General features: G+C 42.3%; 2 protein-coding genes and 1 long non-coding RNA gene across 11 annotated transcripts in view; 1 reads left to right on the top strand and 2 right to left on the bottom strand.

Moving 5' to 3' along the window:
- The window catches only part of ABI2 (abl interactor 2), a 113,522-nt gene extending 111,830 nt beyond the window's left edge, over positions 1 to 1,692 (bottom strand). For 2 of the 8 annotated variants that reach the window (XM_062190122.1, XM_062190125.1), the window contains exon 1: positions 1,441 to 1,690. In XM_062190122.1, coding sequence (XP_062046106.1) covers positions 1,441 to 1,557 — 117 coding nt within the window. In that variant the 5' untranslated portion in view covers positions 1,558 to 1,690. Of the gene's footprint in view, positions 1 to 1,440 lie in introns of all 8 variants that reach the window. The other 6 variants (XM_062190111.1, XM_062190144.1, XM_062190131.1 and 3 more) reach the window with 5 other exon arrangements.
- LOC133759241 (uncharacterized) lies at positions 1,393 to 14,730 on the top strand. The gene is made up of 5 exons (XR_009865884.1): positions 1,393 to 1,482; positions 3,157 to 3,202; positions 11,810 to 11,869; positions 12,547 to 12,611; positions 14,643 to 14,730. It is a non-coding gene; the product is annotated as an uncharacterized LOC133759241 (long non-coding RNA).
- LOC133759224 (cytochrome P450 20A1) overlaps positions 13,045 to 26,813 on the bottom strand; it is a 63,718-nt gene continuing 49,949 nt past the window's right edge. For both annotated transcript variants that reach the window (XM_062190172.1, XM_062190178.1), the window contains 4 exons: positions 22,755 to 22,866; positions 21,734 to 21,798; positions 17,992 to 18,081; positions 13,045 to 17,848 (listed from right to left, as the gene is read on the bottom strand). In XM_062190172.1, the coding sequence (XP_062046156.1) occupies positions 17,698 to 17,848; positions 17,992 to 18,081; positions 21,734 to 21,798; positions 22,755 to 22,866 (418 nt within the window). In that variant the 3' untranslated portion in view covers positions 13,045 to 17,697. The remainder of the gene's footprint in view (positions 17,849 to 17,991; positions 18,082 to 21,733; positions 21,799 to 22,754; positions 22,867 to 26,813) is intronic.

Below are 26,813 nucleotides of genomic sequence, written 5' to 3'. Positions count from 1 at the left end.
TAGCAAAACAAAAATAAAAACAAACCTCAGCAACTGAACCTTTCAATCTCTCCTCCACTCAGTATCAGCAAGGAAGGCTGCAAACATTGACATCTGTATTTATTTATTTTTTTTGCATCAATCTTTGACCCAAGATTTTTCTACAAGCCAGACTTTCAACGGCTTCTTTGGAGAAGATTTAGATTATATCTAGCTCTTTGTCCAAAACAAATGTTCCCTACAAGATAATTCAGAGTTCAGGATGTCTAACCAAGTAACATCAACCTTGATTGGCCATGTGGTCCTAACAACATTTATGAACTAACAAATCTGGCCATTATTTTTTTTTTATTTCCACTGAGATGTAGGAATGCTTTCCAATAACCGATATTAAGAAAGATGCCTGGAGAGGTGGGGGTGGGAGCAAAGAGAAAAAAAAAATCGTGAGGAAACAGCCTAACAGACTGTTTCCACCTTTACCCCGAGAGAATTAAAATGGGGAAGGGGGGGGGGGGGTGGCAGAACCTGTGATTCAGATAAGCCATAAAGAAATTAAGGTGCTGGATTCGCAAGCTGTGCGTTTTAACCCGCTACCCTTTGAAGAAATTTTTTTAACGCACTGCTTTAACGCACCGAATCTCTCGCCTCGTCCAAGAGCAGCTGGATCTCATCTCCCCAACAGCCCCCGCCTCCCCCACACACGCACACGCACGCACGCACACCGCTGCCACTATGAGTCCCTGTGCCAAAGCAACCATCACGGGGGGGAAAATCAAGCCGTGAGGTTCCTTTTCCTAATTCTCTCTCAAAAAAAGTCACAGTTCTTTTTCCCACAGAAAATCAGCTATCCTAACGGGACTGGGGAAGGGGTGGAGCCGGGTCATTAGCATGAAGCCCATTCCCCCCCAGGGAGAAAATGGCATGAACTTCCACAGGAGACAACCGCTCTTCCCCTGTCGCCCTTTAGAACCTAACAATCTTTCCTAAAAAGGGTTTTTGAGGCTCTTCACTTTGCAGCCACATGGCTCCTTCAACATGTCCCAGAGTGCGGGGGGTGGGGGAAGCCAATCAATCCCGCCCTAGGAGGGAGCAGGATTCCGTTAAATAGAAAATGCCACTCTCCGCCTCCTCCGCCATCCCGAACCCTGACTGGCAAGGAGCGCGGGGGCGGCCGCGGGCGGCCGCGGCGAAGAGGCGGGACGCGCCCGACACACGCACCGCGCCGAGCCCCGGCTCGCGGCTTTCAGGAAGGCTTTGAAAATGCCATTCCCTCCAGCCGGAGGGTCCTCGCCGTGCACCAGCCCGAGCCCGGGCCCCGTCCCCCCCACGCCGCCCGCAACGAGGGCTCGGCCGGGCAGTGTCCTCAGCGCGGCCTCGGCGCCGGGCGCCCTGCGCCCCGAGGCGCGCGCGCTCCTCAGCTCGGGAGTTCCCCGGGCGCCCGAGCCGGGGAAGGCGTCGCACCTGGATGTAGTTGTTCTCGCAGTAGTCGGCCACCCGCTCCAGGTTGGTGTAACTGTCGAAAAGGGCCCGGCGGCCCCCCGGGATCTCCTCTTCCAGCAGCATCTGCAGCTCCGCCATCTTCACATCCTCCGCCGCCTCCTCCTCATACAGTCCGCAGAGGTAGCGGCGGCGGCGGCGGCGGCAGCGCCAGGGAAACCCAAGACTGGGAGAGGAGGAGCCGCGGCGACCGCGGCCGCAACTCGGGAGGAGCGAGCGACACCCCCAGCGCGCGACACAGGGGAGGGGGCGGCGGGGACGGGGGCGGGGCGCGAGCCGGCGGACGGCGAGGCCGGTCACCGCGGCGACGGCCGGCCGAGCACGCGCACGCGCGCTCCCCGGCCTCCACCCCGGAGCGCCCGCGAAAGATTCCCACCCGCGCCCGCGCCGCCCGCCCCTCCCCCACTTCCGGCGTCTCCTAGCGACGGCCGGGGCGGGGGCCAGGATGCGCGCGGGAGTCCGGTGCGGTTAACCCTTCGGCCCTCTGTGCGCGTCGGGCGCTCGGGGAGTGCCCCGCGCGGCCTTTGTTACCCGGGCGGGAGCGCGCTGCGCGGCGCCCTCCGCGGGAGGCCCTCGGCCTGCTCCTGGCCGCGGGCCGGAGGCGATGACAGCCCCGGCTCTCGGGGCCGTCGTCTGTCAAAGATCACACCTCTTCAGCTCGGGCGTAAAGTTCTCGAAACTTGGCCCCTGAGTTCGTTTTCCTCTTTATCTTGACCTCAGCCTCTGGGTTTGAGCGTCCACTGCGGTGACCGCATCCCCTCGTTCCTGCGCCGCCGCCCCCCAAGCCCGTGGCCCCCGCCGGGTTGGCCCCGGTTCCGTCCACCCCGGTTTGCCGGCCTGGCCTCAGCCTTTTGTGCTTGCCTTCTGGGATTCCGTTCCTTGCTGACCGCCTTCGCTCTCCTTACTGGGGTTCTGTCAACCTCGATTTTTATCCTTGGTAGGATCAGTATTTAAAAAATTTTGCTGGTACTGATTTTCACAGTGCTATTCCGCGGATAAAATGATGTGAAAACACCTTGAAAAATGTTAACTACTAGTAAAAAATGCAAGGCAGATCATTTGGATCTTGCAGATTTGTAACCCTGTTCTTACTCGGCAGATCCTGTATCTTCTTTCCTAAGTCTGACCACCCTATACAGTGTAGTCGTGAAAAACTAAATCTCCTGACAACTTCTGAGGTAGTGAGCCATGAGCTTTAGTTTATTCTAGGGCAGAAAGTCAAGGTTAACTCCAGGGAATACCATCTTAGATTAGAACAGGTCTATGGCTTCAACACTTGTTCTTGCCCTAGCAAATTTATCCTGTTTTCAGATGAGAAGAAAAACTATTAGACCATCTCAAAAAGTCATTTTAATACACAACTGCAAGTTTCTGGAGCAGACCTTAATGTTATTGGCTTTATGATATGTGCCTCAGCAAAATCTATGATTGCCACTGAAAATGTTGGCCTAGTACCACTGGTTTTATTCTCAACCACTTTAAACATTTCCTGTATTAGTGGCCCTCAAGAGTGAGAAGCTTATTAAAAATAAAAACTGCAGGGTCATACCTAGAGGCTCATTAGACAGCAGGAATGATGGAATTGGGGTAGTAGTTACTTAAATGCCACATCAGCTTGCTTCAAGGAATAAGACATGGATAACCAAGTGACTAAAACATTACCTCAAACTTTTCTTTCAGACTCAACTTCAATGGATAAAAACCTCAAGTTTAAGAAGCCCACCAGGTGAGTTAAAGGGTGGACAGAATCTTCTCCCAGCCCCCACTTGGTTCCCACCAGCATCCTTTCACATACTGCTTAGCAGTTGGCCCAATAAACGCATTTCACTGGGAGATGATTCATCATCCTGGGAATTACTAAGGGAGGGGTCTAGCACTTTTATTTGTAACAACCTCTGTGACTTTCTTTAATATAAGAGATGAAGGGTTAAACTCAGGACAGCGTTCTCATTGTGGAATCACCTGCAGAGCTTACTAAAACAAACTGCTGGGCCCACCCTAGGAGTGCCTGATTCAGTTGGTCTGGCCTAGCTTGTTTCTAACAAGTTCACAGGTGGTGCCCATGAGACGCCCTTCTGCCCACGAGGGGCTGTGAAGCCGAAGTCTGGAGGCTGGAAATCTCAACCCAGAGTGGCTTTTACCACTAAGCAGATCCAGACATTCGTGGACACTTTCACTGCCACCAAAATTGGTTAAAATTAAAAAAAAAGGAAACAACCACAAAAGCTCTAAAAGAGACATAATTCTTTGAATCAAACATACAACTGAGTAACTCATGCAAATCCTCCAGCAGTTACCCATACTTGTGTAACTGGATAAAGGTACCTGAAATCTGCTCATTTGGACAACTTTTCAGCTGAACCGTCATACTAACATACAGTTAGGACCTCAGAAAATGACCATGATGATGGTAGTGCACACTTCAGGTGAACTTCTCCATATAGACACACATAAATAAATAAGCACATTCGGGACGAGTGTTGGAGCACAGCAGGTTGACCCATTGCTTGTGACAACAGTGTTCCATATCAAAGCACTGATCTGAATCCCGACTGCTTCACTTCCAATGCAGCTCCCTGCTAATGCACCTGGGAAAGCAGTGGAAAATGTGTTGGGTTCCTGTCCATAAGGAAAAGCAGTGGAAAATGTGTTGGGTTCCTGTCCATAAGGGAGACCAGGATGGAGTTTCTGGCTTCTGCCTGGCCCAAACCTGCTCATAGCTACAATATGGGAAGTGAATCAGTGTGTGTAAGATTTCTGTCTCTACCTCTCTATCACTCAGCCTTTCAAAAAAAAAAATATATCAATCTAAAAGTAAACAAACTCATTACCTTTGAGTCAAGCCACATTTCAAGGCCTCTAGTATAAGAATTTTTTTAAAAGACTATTTGAGAGGTGGGGTCACAGAGAGAGAGAAACAGAAAGGTCTCTGCTGGTTTACTCCCTAAATGACTGCAATGGTCGGAGATGGGCTGATCCGGAGCCAGGAGCCAGGGTGCAAGGCCCCAAGCACTTGGGCCATCTGCTGTTGCTCTCCCAGGCCACAGCAGAGAACTGGATCAGAAAAGCAGCAGCCGAGACATAAACCAGCCCCTACATGGGATGCCGGTGTCGCAGGCAGAGGCTTAGCTTACTATGCCACAGCGCTGGCCCTCAGAAGTGTTTTTTTAATTTTTATTTATTTGGGTGAGCTTTTGGCAGCAGCCCATCAGAGTGCCTGAATTCAAATCCCAGCTCTGCATCCAATCCAGTTTCCTGCTGATGTACACCCTGGAAAACAGGTGGTGGCTCAAGTACCCGGGTCCTTGCCACCCATGTGTAGACCCAGATTGATTTCTGGGCTCCTGGTTTCAGCCTGGCCCAGCTCTGGCTGTTTCAAGTTTTTTAGGAAGTGAACCATTCAATGGAAGATCTCCGTATCTCTGATGTTCTTCTTCTTTTTTTTTTTTTTTTTAATTTGAAAGGCAGAGTTAACAGAGAGGAAAAGTAGAGCAGCTAGGACTCAAACTGGCCCATATGGGATGCTGGCACTGCAGGCGGTGGTTTTACCTGCTATGCCACAGCGTCGGCCCCATGTCTCTGACATTCTAATAAAGGAAAAATAAAATTTTTTAAAGTATGTATTTATTCGAAAGGCAGAGAGATAAGATAAAGAACTCCCATTCTCTAGTTCATTCCCCAAATGCCAGCAATGGCCAGGGCTGGAGTGACACCAAAGCCAGGAGTCAGGAGGTTAATCCAGGTCTCCCACATGAGTGATAGAAAACCGATTACTTGAGTCATCACTACTATCTCCCAAAGTCTGCATTACCAGGAAGCTGGAGTCAGGAGCCAGAGCTGGGTATTGAATCCACTCAGATATGGGACTAACTGCTAGGACAAACACAGAAGATTTTTAATTGTACCTAATATGTCTAATTGTATCTAGTATGTCCACTTATGAGTTTGTGAGGATATATAATCCAAATTTGTTCCAGTGTTTTAAAATTATTAGCTCCTTCTAATCCATGTAAGATTAAGCATTTTACCTTTAAATTCATTACTTTTGTATGTGATTAAATAGTTCCTGCTTTCCTCATATAACTGGTTAAGTAATCATTTTTCACAAGTCACAAAGCCATCTCCAATAAAAGAACAAGATGCTGTTCACTTCAGTTTCAAAACAGGTCAGGGGCCAGTGTTATGGTTGCAGCTGGTTGAACCACATCTTGCTACACCGGCATCTCATATCATAGTGCTGGCCAGAATACCAGCTGCCCCACTTCAGATCTAGCTCCCTGCTAATGCACCTGGTAATTCAATGGAAGATGGCCCAAGTACTTGGGCCCCTGTCATCCACATGGGAGAGCTGGATAGAGTTCTTGGTGTCTGTCTTTGGCCTGGCCCAGCCCAAGATGTTGCAGGCATTTAGGGATGAACTAGTACATGGAAGATCTCCTGTTTCTCTTTCAAATAAATAAATTTTAACTAAGATAAAATAAAATTTAAAAATGTTTAAAAGCTAGAAACAAAGAGTATCCAGGATATTTCTGAAAAAGAATAATCAAGGAGAAAACTTGTTCTAAATAATAAAAGTGCATAAAGTAAAATTAATGGTTATCAAGGGAACAGAATAAAAAGTCAATCAATTCTAATAAATGTAAGAATTAAATGATTGAGGTAAAATTTCAAATCAAAGAGAAACAGAGTGCTAGAATGACTGCATAACAGTTGGAAAAATAAGTTAGATCATGATACAAAAATAAATAACACATAAATTGAAGATTTAAAGTCTAAAAGAATATATATGTAAATAGGAAACACTGGAATGCAGATGGCCTTTTTAGATTCTATTGGGGAAAGTGGTAATAAAAATTTTAAATTACTATATAAAGATAGCACAAATAGTTGAGAACACAATCAGCAAAAAGTCTGATGTTTAAAGGGTTAATTTTTTTAAAAAAATATTTATTTGAAAGGCAGATCTACAGAGAGGAGAAACAGGGGGAGAGAGAGAGAGAGAGAGAGAGAGATCTTTCATCTGCTGGTTCACTCCACAAATAGTCTCAGTGGCCAGGGCTGGGTCAGTCCAAAGACAGGAGTCCAGAACTCAATACAGGTCTCCACACTGTTGGCAGAAGCCATTTCCTGCTGCTTTTCCCAGGCACATTAACAGCTGGATCGGAAGTGGAGTAGCTGGGATTTGCAACGGTGCTCACAAGGGATGGCTTAACCCACTATGCCACAATGCTGACCCCTAATACAGTTAATACAAACAGAATATATTAGAACTTAGAAATCAAATGTGCAATAGAGAAATGGACATGAATAGGCAAATTTATAAAATAAATACAAATGGTTGATTAATGTGATAAAAATATTCAATAACACCAATAATCAATGGCATTACTCACCTATCAGATTCACAGAGTACAAAGAATGACAATACTAATCATACATAGTACTTATGATTATAATGTGGCATTGTCTTTCACAATGGCAACTGACAAATATATCCAATGTTTAAAGTAATTTTATGTAGCCCCTTGGAAAGAAAGGAGCAGGGCAGAAAAAAAATTTGATGTTTTGAAATGGCAGAGAACACTGAATTTAACTGCACCTAAAATACAGCAGTAGAGCTTCTTCCTTCCTCCTCCACAGGAATTAACAATGTATTTCTCACGGTTTTCTGTCAACTACTTCTATTATCTAAATGTCTGCCCCTAAGAATAAGTGAGTGACTCATATCACTGAACTATTTCGTAGGGTCTTATGCTGTTTCAGGAAAAGATTCCATTTTACTTTTCAGAAGAAAAATCTTGTCCAATTAATAACTAAGAATTTCACGGGTGAAATGGGACTGAAATCTATAGTGCACCCAAATGTTTTGCAACTTTAATAAATATGCATATCACAAGATCATTTTCCTTTTTTAGAAAAATCTGAGTGTCTTTTCATTGTGCATTGTATAAAGAATTCTAAGCCATTCTGGAAAGGCTTAAATCACTTAAAGATAAATCATAAGTGAGACATGTATGGATATTTGCAAGGACAACTAGCATAAAACCTGTAAGTATAGCCGTCAGAAACCACTGAGCCACAGCACCAGGCTGTGTATGGTCAGATGCTTCCAGAGGTGCATAGTCATGCAGAGGTGCTTAGAGGTGCTCTATGCTTAGGGTAGAATGCTTTGCAGACATCATCATGAAATACTTAATAATCTTATCTTTAAATCTGTTTTGTAAAGGAAGTCCTATGGAACCATGGAATATACACTAGGGACTTGGAGCACACAGGCTCTGTGCCTCCCCTAACAGGTTCTCAAAGACCAGCTCCCTGTGCCTTGGTGCCTTGCTGGCCTCCCTCTCCTCACTCCTCCTCAAGGCATAGCTGCCTTCTGCCCAGAGAAATCAGATTGCACTGGCAGGAGAGGGGGGAGGGAGGTGCATTCTCCTTGGTCACCCCCAGCCCTCTGCGGGAGCCATGGAGCAAGCCGAAGAGGGTCCTGTAAGCAGTCTGCTCTGTATGCCTTAAGGTGGAGAAGGAAGCAGTCACCCCTGCCTGGGGCTGGCAGCACCAGGTGACAGGGCAGGCCTCTCGAGCCTCTCTGATTCAGGTCAGGAAGGGTCCCAGTACAGGACACTTCAGTCCCTTGGGGGTCTCATCCACCACAGATTGAAAGTGTTGGTGAAGGAGAAGAGGAGACTGACATCTTGCCCCAGCCAAGGCCCTATATTTTCATTCTGCACTGGACCCCACAAATAATGTCTCTGACCCCGGTCATGCCTCTTGCAATAAAAATAAACCCAAAACTTTAAAATCATCTTATCATGATTGATTGGACATGTCTTTTTAAGGGTTTGCTTTAGGAAGGTACCATCCCAAGTCTTACAGTTACCAATAGCATATTATACTAATTTAGACAGTTCTTGTTTTAGGAGGCCTTTTCTTGTATCTAACTCTTCCTTTAGAGAATTAGATGAAACCAAAAAAAATTTTTTCTAATTTTTCATGTAGTTTGATTTATTTAAAGAGAAAGAGAGAGAGAGAGCACCCCAATCTGCTGGTTCACTCCTCAGTTGTGCACAATGGCTGGGGCATGACCACAACAAAGCCAGGAACTAGAAATTCAATCTAGGTCTATCCTATGGGTGGCAGGAATCCAATTACTTGAGGCATCATGTTTATGGGTGTCCCAAGTGCTATGCTAAATGTCTAGCCTGAAAATCATATTCTGAACAAGTAAAATGAAATTTAAGAAAACACTGACAGGACCAGCACTGTGGCATAGCAGGTAAAGCTGCTGCCTGCAATGCCAGCATCCCCTATGGGTACCAGTTCGAGTCCCAGCTGCTCCACTTCCAATCCAGCTCTCTGCTATGGCCTGGGAAAGCAGCAGAAGATGGCCCAAGTCCTTGGTTCCCTGCACCTGCAAGGGAGACCTGGAAGAAGCTCCTGGCTCCTGGCTTTGGATCGGTGTAGCTCTGGCCATTGCGGCCATCTGGGGAGTGAACCAGCAGATGGAAGACTCTCTCACTCTCTCTGCCTCTCTGTAACTCTGCCTTTCAAATAAATAAATCTATTTAAAAAAAAAAAAACTACTGAAACCATGCTACATAGCAAAAAAAGCTTTGGACTAGGGAGTTAGCAAAAACAAGTAGTAAGTGCCAAGGCCACTTCTCATGTAAAATAACCTCCCTCACCTTTGACTTCTTCCTTTTAAAGGAGACTGGATTAGAAAATATCTATGGATTCTCTTAAATGTTCTATAACATTATACAGTCTATTAAAATTTAAGCATATCAAAGCTAACAAATAGATCATACTTCTGATCTCAACCATCCTGAGGGATTCTTAAGTTAAAATAAATCATTAATTTTTAAAACTAAGCTACAGAGTAATTAAAATCTAAAACATTAACAAACATAGCTCTTTAGCAAGCTTCTCCAAGTTTCAGGCACCTATGTTAAAAGTTCAGGGGCCAGCACCGTGGTGTGGTGAGTAACGCTGCCACCTGCAGTGCCAGCATCCCATATGGGCACCTGTTCAAGTCCCAGCCGCTCCACTTCCCATACAGCTCTCTACTATGGCCTGAGAAAGCAGCAGAAGATGGCCCAAGTCCTTGGGCCTCTACATCTGTGTGGGAGACCTGAAGAAGCTCCTGGCTTCTGGCTTCAGATCAGCACATCCCCAGCTGCTGCAGCTATTTGGGGAGTGAACCAGATGAAAGATTCTCATTCTTTATCTCTCTCTCTCTCTCTCTCTCTCTCTCTCTCTCTCTCTGCCTCTCTGTAAGTCTGCCTTTCAAATAAAATAAATCTTAAAAAAAATTCATAAATAAGAGCCATGGTTACTCTTACTAAAAGGTACCAGTGGCTACCCCCTTACTCCACTGCATTTGTATAACCAGAATTGAGGATGAAAATGCTTTTCTCTTAAACTGTGGGTCTCCAGAATCCTGCTCCTCTTCTCCTGGTCCCTAACAGGCAAAATGAAGTCTGAGAGACAAAGGTATGAGAAAAGGGGCAAGAAGATGCAAGGAGGTATGGTAAAAGTATCTTGCTAGAATTGTTGGACTTCAGCACAGGCCAGAAGCAGCCCCCGGGTTTGTCACTGTGCCCATGTGTGCCATGGTAGAGAGGTGTCTCGTGGTTCTGAGTCATCCTGTGATATCAACTCAGGATTAGATTTAGAAGATACCAGAGGCTGGATCAGTTTTAGGACTAACCAGATTTGGTTCGGAATTTACCAAACTTTCTAGGGCCATCCTATAAATCCTTTAAATAAAACAGAAGCATAGAAGAGATTCCAGGTTTTACATGAATTTCTTCTTGGCTTTGAAACCATTTCAATCTCCTATCAAAAAGAGAACAAGGTGACATTTACCTTTGTGGGATCACCAGGCTACAGAACTGCCCCAATGCTTGGTTTGTATTTTCCAAAATTATATACTTTCTGCAGGGCACCATCCAGATAGAAATATATCACAGTGCTCAAATCTTGTGATTAGACCCTATACTGGAAAAGATGAAAATCTCAAGGAGACAGACATAAAATTTATACACACATTAAGAAAGGTTGTCATGGCAACTTTGCTTGAAGATACATATTTTTAAATCTAAGTAAATTTAGCATTCAAAACACATTTGCATCTCCCTCAAATGTTCTGTATCAAGAACATTTTAAAAAATTACTTTCAAATTCTTCCTGAATCTACACTTTCTTGAAAGCCTAACGAAATCCTGTGAATATAACAGCAGCATACTTAAGCACATGTTTTCAGAAGACCGTCTATGAGAAAGGTTCAAAGTGAAATCCTAATTATACTACTCATCTTCTCTCAAAAGCCCTACCAAGACTTCTCCCTCTAAAACTTTAAATTGTGAGCATCTACATCTCCTAAAAAACCACATAATCTACACAGTCCTTTTAAGCTGACAACCTTACAACTTGACAAATAATGAATATTAAACATACAAATGACTAGGCAACAGGTGTGGTTCAGGTACTTGTTCAGGAGACCCAATTGAGTTCCTGGCTACTGGCTTCAGTCTGGCCCTACTCTGGCTGTTACCAAGCATTTACGGGATGAATCAAAGGGTGGGAGATCTCTCTTTCAAATTAAAAAAACTTTTTATCAAGTTCTCCAGTATTTGTAATCATCATTAGTGTTGACAGTTTTCCTTGATAAGTTACCTCATTTAAGTATCCTGCTTATACAATAAAAATATTGGTTTGACCCCCAACAATTCCTTATTGCTTCTTGCCCCACTACCTGTAACTGAAGCCTCCTGTGTTCTTTGCCATGTAGTCAGCTACAAGTTACTTCCTATGTTCCTTTGAGACACTAACCTCATGGATCCTTGAGTTACTTCCAAACCTAGGAACCAGAGTGCTCTAGGTAACAGAAGGATTTTAAAGCTTTGGACATGAAATGTGGGGCTCTTTCTCATCAGGTGAAGTCCAGAAGACAGAACATGGTAATGATGCCGTTATCTGTTTTGCTCAGTGCTGTATCCCGTGCCCAGCACAGCATCTTGTACAAGTTTCTGACAACTGGATTCCATCTGGGTAGGAATAGAAAAGTAAAGAAATGGTTGGGCGAGAGTCAGCAGAGGTAGAAGGTGCTGTGCTGACAGAGCTAAGGGAGAGAATGGTGAATCCAGATGGTCTGCTTCTAAGACTGTGGTCATTCTTAGGCTAGAATATCTCTGGACCAGGCACAGACAACGAAACTAGCTAAGACAGCTGTTTCTTAAAACTCCTTGTCTGTAAATCATGTTGACAAAATGGTTTTTGTACTAGCAAACACTACTTAAATAAAACACCGGTTTCATGGAACATTTTTTTATAGGTGTTACTGGAGAAAAGGGTGCCTTCATCAGATTCACTTGGAATATTCAGCTTAACCATGGTAACTTCTCAGCACTTCCAATGGCAATATGTATTCTAAATACCTGAGCAAGAATATAGTATGGAGAATCTAAGAACGAATATGGATTAGGAAGTTTGTTCCAGAATCTCTCACAGGATAGTGTTCCATGAGATACATACTAGGAAATAATCCTCTTAACTACCTTGTAAAAAAAAAAACAAAACTATTTTAAACAGTTCCTGGGGCCGGCGCTGTGACGTAGTGGGTAAAGCCGCCACTTGCAGTGCTGGCATCCCATAAGGGTGTCGGTTCAAGTCCCGGCTGTTCCACTTTCGATCCAGCTCTTTACTATGGCCTGGGAAAGCAGTGAAAGATGGCCCAAGTCCTTGGGACCCTGCACCCACATGGGAGACCCAGGAGAAACTCCGGGCTTCGGATCGGCGCAGCTTCCACTGTTGCGGCCAATTGGGGAGTGAACCAGTGTACAGAAGACCTCTCTCTCTCTCTCTCTCTCTCTGCCTCTCCTTCTCCCTCTGTGTATCTCTGACTTTCAAATAAATAAATAAATCTTTAAAAAAAATTTCCTGGTTCAATGATAAGCTGGGGATAAAATATAGAAGGGACAAGTGACTCCTTGTTTACCAACTGTTTTGGTGGATACTGTGTATAACTAGACTATTACTAATCTATGTTCTCATCTAACTCTGTGTTTCAAGCATCACTGTAGAGAACTGCACATCACTTTATACTCCCAGTAACAGGATACTCAGCAAATCACAAGGTACTGTTACAAGTAGTTGACTATCTGGACATTTTTTTTCACTATTAAGCAATTTCAATTCTAAGTGCTTTACTCCACATACACAGAAGACCCCAATAAAGATTTCATTCTTGTATTCAAAAATACTTGCTGATTGCCTGTTTTGGAGACAGATACTTTGTTACTTTATTTATCACATAGTTACAATGGTGAAGTAAAAAGGTTTCAATCCATACTATCATGTGGTTAAATTAAAATACTTTGTAAGCATTTTAAATGTAAATACAATTACCAAAGAGTGGTAAAATTAAGGTCACCACTCTCAACTTATTCATTTATGGCATTCTACCACATGATATAACAAGACTCATTCCCAGTCTCAAGAAAGACAGCCCCCAGACTGCAGACCAATTAAACGGGGAGAGGAACTGGAAGAAATGTCACAACTCACCTGTCTATTGCCTGGACATTTTATTAAGTGGCCCACAACTCAAGTTTTACAATTATCAGTTTATAAAATTCTACAAACCAGAGATTAAAATTAAATTTTACTCATATTTTAGAGCTTTATTCCTTAAAAAAGTATTCACTGAAGCCCTTGTAAAAGTGAAGTAAAAACAAAATGAAGTTACAAAGAAAAATTTTTTACATTTATTAAGTGTAAAGTAGATCATACTGTTAAGAATATAATAAATATATAGGAAATAGGAAAAACATTAAACAGGTGTACAACATGGTTGGGTTGGCAGTATTCTCTTTCTTATTATTTAAGAGGTAGAGAGAAAGAGAAAGTGAGACAGGAAAGAGAAAAAGAATGCACTCTCATTTATTGATTTGCTCCCCAAATGCTTCCAACAGCCAGAACTGGGCCAACACTAGAGCTAGGACCTCGATCACTTGAACCTCCACCCCACAGGTTCTGCATTAGAAAGACGCTGTGCAGGCTGGCACCAGGCCCAAGCACGCAGATACGGGAATCAGACACTAGGCCAAACGCCAATTTTTTTTTTTTTAATATTTTATTTATTTGAGAGGCAGAATTACAGAAAGAGGGAGAGAAAGACAGAGAGAGAGGTCTTCTATCTGCTGGTTCACTCTCTAAATGGCTGGACTCTAGTAATGGCTGGACCTGGGCCAATCCAAAGCTAAGAGCCAATGCCTACTCCAGGTTTCCCACGTGGGCACAGGGGCCCAAACACTTAGGCCATCTTCCACTGCTTTCCTGGGCCATGGTGAAGAGCTGGATCAGAAGAAGAGCACCTGGAACACGAATGAGCTTACTAAGTCACAGCGCCAGTTCCTTCCTTTTCCTTTTAAAAATTTCCATCCTTGAGGCAGGCATTGATGGTATAACAGGTAAGGTTACTGCCTGTGACACCAGCATCCCATATGGATGGTGTTTCATATCCTAGCTGCTTCACTTCCGATCCAGCTCTCTGCTAATGGCGTGAGAAAGCAGAAGAAGATGGCCCAAGTCCTTGGGCCCCTGCCACCCATGTGGTAGACTAGGAAGAAGCTCCTGGCTCCTGGCTTTGGCCTGGTCCAGCCCTGGCCATGCAGCCATCTAGGGAGTGAACCAGCGGAAGATCTCTCTGTCTCTCCCACTCTAACTGTGCCTTTCAAATAAATAAAAAATAAATCTTAAAAAAAAAAATGCAATGACTTTCAACAGCCTTTGTCTCAACTGTTGAAGAATAGTTTTTTGTTTTTGTTTTTCTTTTCTCGTGCAAATTGTTGAACTCTTTACTTAATATAAAGTTGGTTTTCTGTATATAAAGTTAATTTAAAATGGAAAAAAAAATTGCCTTCCTTTAAAATAATTAAAATTTACCAATAAACCCCACAGAAGAGATTAAGATAATCTGAAGTTTAGGTCTTATGCTTATTTTTTGTATTCTGTATTTAGTTATCTTTGTTTACATTCTCCTAGCAGGAATGAATACTGTTAGTTGGTCAGTGAACCTGCTGTTATGCTCTAAGAACTAAATGTGATCTGTATATAAAGGAGTTGGCTCATAGCAAATTCATCCCAGCCCCTTGTTCTACTTTCAGGTTCCCGCTGCCAGTGTCAGTGTCATCCCTGTTGTGTCCGTGCAGGTCACTCACAACGGCCCACTGCAACACCGTCCTAAGCCGTCTGGACGGATTTCCTCTGACTGCAGTAGTAACAGTAACGGCTTTGTTCTTCCAGCCTCCCAGCTCTTTCTGCTTCTGCCTTAATCATTAGTCCTGGTAACGTAGCAAACAGCCACAGTACCGGCTCAGAAGAAAATGAAGGTCACCATGATCAATTTCTTGACATGACAGAAGTCTGCCCTTGAAAATGGCATCCATTCCTCTCCCAGGTTATCTTTCCATTGCTACTAAATGACTGCTACACCACTCTGTAATGCTGCTTTATACGCTCAAACTGTTTCTGAGGGAGTTTTCAATCTGCCAACCACATGAGAACACAGACATTTTATAGGTTAACAGTGCTTTTTCTGGACTTAGAGAACAAAAACAAAGAGAGTTACAAGAATCTTAAAATGTTTGCCCCAGAGTCTATAGACACCCCTACAGATTTTTAATAACAATTCTTTTTTTTTTTTCATGGTTTATTTATTTGAAAGGCAGACAGTTGTGAGAGGGATAGACAGAAAGAAAGAGGAACAGCAGATGGGAAGAGGAGATCCATGGGTTCACTCCTCAAATGCCCACAGTGCCTAGGGCTAGGCCAGAGCCAGGAACTCCATCAGATCTCCCACATGGGTGGCAGGAATCCAAGCCAGGGTTTGGATGCTCTACATATACAAAACCATAGAAAATGACAGAGCGTGGGTGGAGGTTTGGTGCCGCGGGTTAAACTGCCACTCGGGACACCTGAATTAACTCACAGTGCACTGCTGGGTTCCAGTCCCCACACAGCTTCTTGCTAAATGCACACTGGGAGGCAGCAGATGATGGCTCAAGTGCTTGGGCCCCTGCAACCCACATGGGAGACCTGGAAGGAGTTCTCTTTCTCTCTCTCTACCTCCCCACCTTCAGTCTGCCTTCAGCAGGTGAAAATATACATTAAAAAGAAAATAAAATGATAGGTGCAAAGGGACAGATTTAACAATGGGCTTTTTTAGAAACATGAAAATATAACTAAGAAAAAATTTCACTTAAAGTGTTGAAATTTAATTATTCTATATTTCTTCAGAAATAAAGTCTGCATCATATTAGTCAAGTTCTATGTTAACTGGGCATATCTATGTCTAAAATGTTAGCCAGTTAACCATAACCATAAACATAGCATGAAATAACTAGGGTGCATTCGTGAAACTAAAAACTAAAACTAAAAATGAAATTCAGCAGTATTAAAAATAGGCTCACTTGCAAACAATTCTCATATTTTTCCTTTCCTCTCTATTTGCACTTGGCATATCAGAGGACTTCAACAAGTTCATGGAGAAATTGAATAAAAAAGTAAGTTTATTTTGCTGCAAGAGAGTTTTTAAATCCATGAACAATTTTTTTTCATAATACACATTTTCCAGGAACTTTTGGAATATCCTTCATATTTCCTTCAGTTTAAAATTTTTTTAAATTCATAAATAATGAGGGCTGGTAGATTGGCATAATGGGTTAAGTTGCTGCCTGCAATACTAGCATCCCACATGGAAGCTGGTTTTTGTCCTGGCTGCTCCACTTCCTATCCAGCTCCCTGCTAATGCGCCTGGGAAAGCATCAGAGGACAGCTCAAGTGCTTTGGCCCCTGCACCCATGTGAGAGACCTGGAAGAAACTCCTGGCTCCTGCCTTCATCCTGGCCTAGTTCTGGCTGTTGAGGTCATGTGGGGAGTGAACCAACAAAATGGAAGCTATCTCTCTCTCTCTCTTTCTCTGCCACTGCCTCTCCCTTTCTATAACTCTGCCTTTCAAATAAATAAAATAATCTTTTTTAAAATTTCATAAATAGTATAGTAAAAATAACTGGATTAAAATACAATGCTATCAATAAAGTATCAAACATAAATGTTATTGGTGCTTAAAGTTTAACTTTGAAACATACTTAAAATATTCTTGAAATAGCCCTAATAATTCTTTGCCTAAACACTTTTCATTTATTTATTTTTTATTTATTTATTTGAAAGTCAGTTACAGAGAGAAAGAGAGAGCGAGCTTAACCCACTGTGCTACAGTGCCAGACCCAGTTAAACATCTTTTCTAAAAGCTTACTGGTCATTTCATCCTACAAAAGCTGTTTATTGTATCTTTTCTGAAAAAAGATTTATTTGTTTATTTGAAAGTTACAAAGGAAGAGGGAGAAACAGAGAGAGAGAGAGAGCTATTCCATCCACAGGTTTATTTTCCAAATGGCTGCAACCACCAGAGCTGAGCCAGGCCGAAGCCAGGAGCCAGGAGCTTCTGCAAGTAATCAGACCATCTTCCATTGCTTTCCCAGATGCATTAGCAGGGAGCTTGATTGAAAGTGGAACAGCCAGGACTTGAAACAGCAACCATATGAGATGCCAGCACTACAGACAACAGCTTAACCTGCTAAGCCACAGCACTGGCCCTTCAGAGTTCTTAAGTATGTCTTTTGCCATCTTTTATTTCCCTGTCTGGCCAAAGCCAGTCAAAAACTGGGAGTCCAGAACTCAATCCAGGTTTTCTATGTAAGTGGCAGGGATCTAATTATCTGAGCCATCACCCGTTGCCTCTGAGGGTGAATATCAGCAAGAAGCTGGCATCAGCAGTGGAGTCAGAATGTGAATCTAAGCATTGCAATACGGGACATGGGCGTCCCAGCTGGGGTCTTAACTGCTCCACTCCATTAAAAAAGTAAAGACATTCATTTTAGAGATGAAACTAGGAAAAAGAAGATGAAAATAATAGCATAAAAAGGGATGAAAAATTAAAAGTAAATGCTTCTAAAATTTTCAATATATTGGTATAGACATTATAAATGTTTATCATGCAATTAAGACAAACTGATATATAAAAATCAAATTTACATAATAAAGTACTAATAGGTGTTTATATTACAAAATGATTCTTGGTTTATGAAAGGACTCAACACAAATTTTCTAAATGGTTATTTTCCTCATTCTATTTAACAAAGATTTTAAATGCATAAAAGTTTAGTATCTCTTTGAGACAGTGATCCAAGCTTCTTCCCTTGATGATGTTACCAGTTCATACTTTGTTTCGATAACTTGTCCCTCCACGGGAAGTAGGTGCAGCCTCCTCACCAACACACTCAGAAGTACAGTGCTCACCATGTACGCAAACCTAGTCGGGAAGAAAATTAACTCATTACTAAAGATGAAAAATTATTCTTCTCCTATACATGTTGTTCATTGTCATCAATAGTGATTATCAAAATTCCAAGATCTGCCATCTCTTCCTTCTGCATGACTTTCTCTGTCATTCACCTCAACTCTGGACATTCCTGTGTGCCCGAAAATCCAAGCAAGGAGAAAGTCTTCATTGCTGACTCATCTGCAAACCGGTCTGGATCAAACCTACAAAGGAAATTTGGAGTTAATCATACTGTAGCTCCACTGGTAATTTACATCCTGACACCAAAGGACATTGGTATGCAACACAGTTTGGAATCTAAAATCTACAGACTAGAAAACACTCCCACATTGTATTTACGTGTAACCTATTATGCTCCCAAATTACTGAACATATATTTAGTCTCTTGATGTTTCTTATTTTATTATTTCTACACAATAGAAACAAAATGCATTTCTCATAACTATAAGGAAATGAGATTGTAACAAAGGTTTCATTCATTTTATGAGATATAATACTTCGTATGAAGTACTATACAAAACCACAAAATGAATATTTAATTAAATGTAAGACTTATTACATGAAACCAACTAGTCAATGTAAGGCACTTCACCCTGCCTTTTCCACTAATATTTATTTCTTAAAATTGGAAACTCTGGCCTTAAAACTATAATCATCAATTATACTGTACTTAGACTTTTTAATAAATAAGAGAAATGAAGAGCCCGAGAAAGGCTTTTTGTTTTCAGAACTTACTCTGTATAAAGTCACTGCGGGAATGGATATTTTTTTTAAATATATATGTATATTTATTTTATTTATTTGAAAGGCAGAGTTACAGAGAGAGGGAGAGACGAGACAGGGAGTGAGATCTTCCTTTTGCTGGTTTACTCTCCAGTGGCTGGAGCTGGGCTGGGCTCAAACTAGGAGCTAGGCGTGTCCTTCGGATCTCCCACAAGAGTGCAGGGGACCAAGCACTTGGGCCATCTTCTGCTGCTTTCCCAGGCCACAGCAGAGAGCTGGATTGGAAGAGGAGCAGCCGGGAGTAGAACCGACGCCCATGTGGGATGCTGGCATCACAGGCAATGGCTAAACCCACTACAACACAATGCTGGCCCTGCATGGATATTTCAAAAACAAAACAACCTACCAACTTTGGAACATAAAAATACCTCTAAAAATGTTGGGCTTTTAAAATTGTTAATTTTAAAGTATTTGTTGGTTAGAGATACAAAAAGACAGACAGAGAGAGATCTGCTTTCTGCTGGTGCATTCCCCAAATGCCTGCAGTGGCTGGGCCTGGGCTAAGCCGAAGCAGGGAACTCAGTCCAGGTCTTCCATGTGCATGGCAGGGAGCCAATCTCTTGAGTCGTCACTTGCTGCCTTCCAGGATCTGTATTAGCAGGAAGCTAGAATCCAGACTGGAGATGCAAATCAAACCAGGGACTCTGAAGGGGGATGCAGGCATCCCAACCAGCATATTAACCACTCAGCAGAACGTCTGTTCCCCCAAAAATGCTTCTGAAAGACCTAAACTGGGCTAAAATAAAAAAAGAAATTCTGATTTCACTTTATTTAAAAAACGTGAATTACTTTTCACTCTTGGAATATATTCGTACTATGTTTATAATACAGTTTATTTTAAAATAATATGAAATTTAATCATTTTCCCCTTTATTCTGAATTAAAGACTCTAAATGTTTACTTGATGGTATTGATGTATTTTCAGATTAAAAGTAAATCAAGGAGGGTCAGGGCTGTGGCACAGCAAGTAAAGTTGCCTCCTGCAGTGCCAACATCCCATATGGGCAACGGTTCAAATCCCAGTTGCTCCACTTCCGATCCAGCTCTCTGCTATGGCCTGCAAAAGCAGTAGAAGATGGCCCAAGTCCTTGGGCCCCTTCCCCAGCATGGGAGACCAGGAAGAAGCTCCTGGCTCCTGGCTCCTGGCTCCTGGCTTCGGATCGGCGCAGCTCCGGAGTTGCGACCAACTGGGAAGTGAACCAGCGGATGAACACCTCTCTCTCTCTCTGCCTTTCCTTCTCTCTCTGTGGAACTCTGACTTTTAAATAAATAAATAAGTGTTTTTTGTTTTTTTTTTTTTTTAAAGTGATAATAGCAAACACTTGTGAGGCTGGAGAGAAACTGAATTTCTTTTTTTAGAAAAAAGATTTATTTTTATTTGAAAGGCAGAATTACAGAGAAAGAGAGAGGTACAGGCAGTGAGACAGACAGACAGAGAATCTTTCATCTGCTGGTTCACTCTACAAATGGCTGCAACAGCCAGGACTGGGCCAGGCTGAAGCCAGGAGTTTCATCTGGGTCTCCAACGTGGGTACAGGGGTCCAGGTCCTTGGGCCATCTTCCGCTGCTTTTCCCAGGCTATTAGTAGGGAGCTGAATGGAAGGTGGAGCAGCTGGGACATGAACCAGTGCCCACATGGGATACCAGGACCTCAGGCAGTAGCTCTACCCACTATGTCACAGTGTGAGCCCCTTAAACATAAATCTTTAAAAAAAAAAAAAAGCAACTTGAGAGACAGAGAGTGTTTCCATTTGCTAGTTCCCTCCCCAAATGTTTTCAACGGCTGGGGCCAATGGCGGGATCCAGGAATGCAATTCAGATCTTCCATAGGGCAGGAACCCAATTACTTGAGTCATCGCTGCTTCCTCCCAGTCTGCACTGGCAGGAACCTGGAATCAGGGGTTAGAGCTATGAATCAAACCCAGGTATTCTGATGTGGGTATCTCAATTGTTAGGTAAACAACTCTAAAACTTTATTTATTTTTTGCCATAAAATCCATTTGAAATATAAAATTTACCTAACAATTTTTACACATTTTACAAATGTTGAAGGAATTGTGTTTTAATTACTAAATTTCCCTTAATGTCATTATATTATTAAAGGTGTGGGCATTTTTCCTAGTGGTTGACACCTGTGTCCCATATCGGGTTATCTGGGCTTGATACATGCCTCTGGCGCCCGACTCCAGCTTCTTGCTAATGCAGAGCCTGGAAAGCAGTGGTGAAGGCTCCAGTAATTGAATTCCTGTCACCCATATAAGAAGCATGGATTGAATTCCTGACCCCTGGACTCTGCCTCAGCCCAGTGCTGGCCATTATAGCTATTTGGGGAGTACACCAGAAAATGGGAGTCCTCTCTTTCTCTCTGTGTCTCTCTGCCTCTTCAATTAAAAAAAAAAATGAAAATAAAAAAAAATTTAAGATGAGATTTAAAAAATCTCAAATGATAGAAGCACTTAATATGCCCCTCTTTATACTCCAGAAGTCATGCACCTAGTACTCCATCCATGCCACTAACCCTCCGCTCTTGCACACTACATCACCATCTGACCCGCAATCAACTCAATAGATAAACTTCTTCCAGGGATGTAAATCCTAGCCCATCACCTTATGGCTGATTTTACTAGATACCCATGTAGAAGAAAACCGTAGCTTTGTTCTTCATCTTTCCCCTTCCTTGTCCTTTGCACACAAAACACACATACATACAACACCTACTCTGAATTCTACTAAAGAACTGAATACTTGAGAAAGACCAACAGAAGGAAAAAAAAGAACCTGCATGAGCAATACCCACTTTAACAACAACAAAATTCTAAATCCTACTGAAGTTAAAGGAGAGTTGTAGAGATCAGGTAATTAAGCAGATCTTAGCATACAAGTGATAATAATCGAGATTTAGAGAGCAGATAACACATTCATGGAAGAGAAAAAAATAGTAAACAGAACATATAAAGGGAAGGCAGAGGCTTTTTGTTCTGTCATTGCCACATACTGAATGTTCTCAAAACCTAGAGGAACAATGCACAACATGTAAGTACATAAAAATGAACAATGACAAATGCTGCCTACTTGTATGGTGATGGCCAAGTACTGGGGTCCTGAAGTACCACTCCAAGGGCATAAAGAACAAGAGTCTGCAAAAAACAACCAGTCTCGTTAATCAGCGCCTACCATCGGCAAAATCACTCCCAGAGAGTCAGTTCACCCTAAAGCTCTTTTAATACAGATAATGAAAATCAAATAAAATATAAAATAACAGAAGAAAACACAGATCGCTATTTTGCTATTTTATTACACAGGGGAAAGGCTTGTTAAGCATATCACAAAATCTGGAAGCCATAAAGAAATAACAAACTTAATTAACTACATGAAAATTTAAAACCTGCATCCAAATTAAAAAAAAAAAAAAAAAGAAAAGAAAACAGAAACAAAGCATAAACAATAGTAAAAGGAAACAAAGGCACGAAAAATGTATTTGCCATATAACTAACAAAATTTGATTTTATATTATACAAAGACATAAATTCACCAGAAGGAGACTTAAAGTTGTAAAGAGAGAATTCACAAAAGAAAGAATACAAACTTAATTACATATTAAAAGTTGTTCAGTCTCTCCAATGATCAGATAAAAGCAAATTAGAATAATGAAGTGATTTTTTTCATATAAGATTCACAAAATATGTAGAAGATTCATAAATCCAGAGGTGGCAAGGATTTAGAGAAAGGAAGTACTCTCACTCATGGTTGCTAACATCACAGATTGCCTTTTAGAGGACAATTTTAAATGTAAATACACATGGACTTTGAATACTCATTTCTAAGACTCTACTCAAATTCTGAACAAGGATATAATTTGTAATTTACAAAAAACACATTAAACTGTTAACAGTAGTACCTGTGGGGAAGGAAGATTCTCTATTGTCTGAACTTTAAAATAAGCATATATGATTTAGTAATTAAAATGACTGTGTGTTCCACCTAACAATGGGTAGTATTTATTGGACACTTCAAAGAAAAAAAAATTTAAAACAGACACCAAAAGAGTTAAGAAAAATAACTGGATGAGTTAAATATACCAAATGTTTCTCACCTCTCTAGGAATAATGAACTGGTCAATTCTTCCTTCAATATCCTGAAGCCGGGCAGAAACTGGGGTCAGTTTGGCAGTCCGAACAGTTTCACAAAGTATTTGGCGGCAATATCTAATAAAAAAAATTGTTTTAAAGATATTTAATTTGGGAGAGGCAGTTTGAAATATAAGTATTTTTAAGATGTTATTGAACAACTTCTCAAATCTTGCCAATTTAAAATAATTCATCATAACTTTTATTTGCTTAAAGATATGTTATATATAAGTATAAAACTTTCACATATAGATTTAACTAAATTAAAAACACTTGTAAAAGTACCAGATGAAAGTGCCAAACAATGCAATTTTTTACTAGAGACATCCTTTATTTTTAGCATGACACAATGACAGAAACCATAAAGAATAATATAAACACTCTAACTATAGACACATTTTGTAAAATGAAACACAACTAGGAAAAAATATTTTTAGTAAATATATCCTTAATATACAAAAGCTCTTTTAAAAAGTGAGCTTCTTAAAAGTAATTAAAATAATCATATACTCTAAAAGAAAAATGAACAGAGACTATAAAAAGGCAATTTACTGGGGTCAGCATTGTTGCATGGTGAGTAAAGCCACTGCCTAGAATAACAACATCCTATATTGGCACCACTTCTGATTCAGCTCCCTGCTAATGAGCCTGGGAAAGCAGTGGAAGATGGCCCAAGTGCTTGAGCCCCTGCTATCCATGTGGGAGACCCGGAAGAAGCTCCTGGCTTTGGTCTGGCCCAGCCCTAGGTGTTGCACCCAACTGGGAAGTGAATCAGCAGATGAAGATCTCTCTCAGTCTCTCCTTCTCTCTAACTCTGCCTTTCAAATAATTAAGTCTTTTTTAAAAAAGGTAGTTCACAAAAAATACAAATGGCAAGATATATGCAATCAAACTCCACCTCCTTAATAATCTACAGATTGCTGATCTAAGCTTTTTTTTTTTTTTCACTTGCCAGACGGGCAAAGATAACAAAGAATGACAACAGACATTACTAATAAAAGATAAAAAAAAAGATACTCCCAAATCCAATTGGTGTAAGAATAAATAAGTATCTCTCTGAAGTGTAATTTGGGGCTGGTGCTGTGGTGTAGTAGGCTAAGCCTCTGCCTACAGTGCCAACATCCCAAATGGGAACTGGTTTGAGTCCCTGCTGCTCCTCTTCCGATCCAGCTCTTTGCTGATGGCCTGGGAAAGTAGTGGAAGATGACCCAAGTCCACCCTCATGGGAGCTGCAGATGAAGCTCCCAGCTCCTGGCTTCCATTTGGCCCAGCTCCAGCCATTGTAACCATTTGGGGAGTGAACCAGCAGATGGAAGACCCTTCTCTCTGTCTCTCCTTCTATCTGTAATTCTCTCTCTCAAGTGAATAAATTTTTAAAAAATTCTTTAATTAAAAAATACTAGGTATGCATCACAATACAGTAAAAATTAAAACATATCATGATCCTGCCATAAGCTAGTTCACTTAAACACTTTTATATTCAGGACTGTATTTAATCCTTATAAGAAACTCATGGACACTATTATTGTTCTAATTTTACAGATTAAAGTTAGAACAATTGTGTAAGATCACACAGCATCTAAGTGGTATCGACAGGATTCAAACCCATGTCTGTTTTACTTCAGAGCCCCCTAGTCTTAACCACTGTAGTACTGCATACATCCCTAAACTGTTAGTTTGCTTTTAGGACCTTATTATACAGAAATATTTGGAAACAATAACAAAGGTCTAGATACAGTAGTGTTGTTTATAATATCGAACAACAACAAAAGAGTAAATATCGCTCCTTCCTTTCCTCTTTGAACAAATACTTACTGGGGATCCATGACATCTGAAACACTGTGCTGGATACTGACCTACAAGACTGGTTCGTTCGTTCGTTCTTTCTTTCTTTCTTTCTTTTTTCTTTTTCTTTTTTTTTTTTTTTTGACAGGCAGAGTGGATAATGAGAGAGAGAGTCAGAGAGAAAGGTCTTCCTTTGCCATTGGTTCACCCTCCAATGGCCGCCGCGGCTGGCGCGCTGCGGCCGGCGCACCGTGCTGATCCGATGGCAGGAGCCAGGTGCTTCTCCTGGTCTCCCATGGGGTGCAGGGCCCAAGCACTTGGGCCATCCTCCACTGCACTCCCAGGCCACAGCAGAGAGCTGGCCTGGAAGAGGGACAACCGGGACAGAATCCGGCGCCCGGACCGGGACTAGAACCTGGTGTACCGGCGCCGCAGGCGGAGGATTAGCCTAGTGAGCCACGGCGCTGGCCAAGACTGGTAATTTCAAGGAATTCAGAATGGAGTTGGCAGAGGGAAGGAGCGTAGAGAGCATATAGAAGATGATCAATTACACCAGCACAGTAAATGTCATGATAAAGGGAAGTCAAGGTACACAGGAACACAGGCAGGAGCACCTAACATGAGAAAAGGCTTTGCAAAGAAACACACGCTTAGGCTGAGTCCAGCAAAAGGAAAAACCTCTGGAGTTAGTTAGAAGAGATGAAAAGAGAACCTACACAGATTAGTCTGTGCAAAAGCCAGGAGCTAAAAAAAAAAAAAAAAAGTGTTGTACCTTCACAAAAACGAAAGATCAGAGCTGAAACCAAGGGTACAAAGAGGCACAGTAATGAAAAAGGAGGTGGGAGAGGGAGCCTAGCCCCATTTTTTTTTTTTTTTAATTTGACAGATAGAATTAGACAGTGAGAGAGAGAGAGAGACAGAGAGAAAGGTCTTCCCTCGTTGGTTCACCCCCAAAGTGGCCGCCACGGCGGCGCTGTGCCGATCCAAAGCCAGGAGCAAGGTACTTCCTCCTGGTCTCCCATGTGGGTGCAGGCGCCCAAGCACTTGGGCTATCCTCCACTGCCTTCCCGAGCCACAGCAGAGAGCTGGACTGGAAGAGGAGCAACCGGGACCAGAACCCGCACCTGTATGTGATGCCGGTGCCGGAGGGGAAGGATTAACCAAGTGAGCCATGGCATCGGCCCTAGGCCCAGTTTTTTAAATTTGTTTGTAGATTATTTGTTTATTTGAAAGGCAGTTACAGACAGAGAGAGAGAGAGAAAGAGGGAGAGAGAGATCGATCGATCTTCCATCTATTAGTTCACTCCCCAAATGGCCGCAACGGCCGGGGCTGGGCCAGGCCAAAGCCAGGAGATTCATCCAGGTCTCCCACAAGGATCCAGGGGCCCAAGGACTTGGGCCATCTTCCACTGCTTTCCCAGGAGTATTAGCAGGAAGCTGGACTGGACATGGAGCAGCAGGGACTCGAATCAGCACCCACTGATGCCAGTGTTGTAGGTGGCACCTTTAGCCCATTATGCCACAGTGCAGGCCTCATTAGGTCCAGTTTTTGAAATGGTACAGAGTTTAGTAAGTTATGTAAGTAAACAATATTGGGGAGGGCCAGCGACTAAAGCCCTGGCCTGCAGTGCCAGCATCCCATATGGGCACAGATTTGAGCCCTGGCTGCTCCACTTCTGATCTAGCTCCCTACTAATGCACCTGAGAAAGTCCTCGGGCCCCTGCACCCATGTGGGAGACCTGGAAGAAGCTTCTGGCTCCTGACTTTGGATCAGCTCAGCTCCAGACACTGCAGCCATTTGAGGAGTGAACCAGTGTATGAAAGACCTGTCTCTGTCTCTACCTCTCTCTGTAACTCTTTCAAATAAAATAAAATATTTTTTTTTAAAAAACGTAAACTGTATCTGAAGAACAGTGAAGGACTTTAAAATTCAGAAATTGGTTGATCAGATGTGACTCTCCAGATGTAGGAAAATCATTAGTCTCCCCTGCCCCCCAATTCTAAACTTTGGATACACATTAGAATCATCTGAGAAGCTTATGAAAACTTGATGTCCAGAGATTGTGAAACAATTGGTTTGAGATTTGTCCCAGATATATCTGTTTCATTTATTTATTTACTTATTTATCTGAAAGGCAAAGTCACAGAGAGAAAGAGAAAGAAAGACAGAGAGGGAGAGAGGGAGAGAGTAAGAGAGGGAGAGAGGGAGAGAGGGGAGGGAGAGAGAGAGAGAGAGAAA

The sequence above is a fragment of the Lepus europaeus genome, chromosome 1, assembly GCF_033115175.1.
Source record: "Lepus europaeus isolate LE1 chromosome 1, mLepTim1.pri, whole genome shotgun sequence".
Taxonomy (NCBI): Eukaryota; Metazoa; Chordata; class Mammalia; order Lagomorpha; family Leporidae; genus Lepus; species Lepus europaeus.
This window is presented reverse-complemented; position numbering and strand designations above follow the sequence as displayed.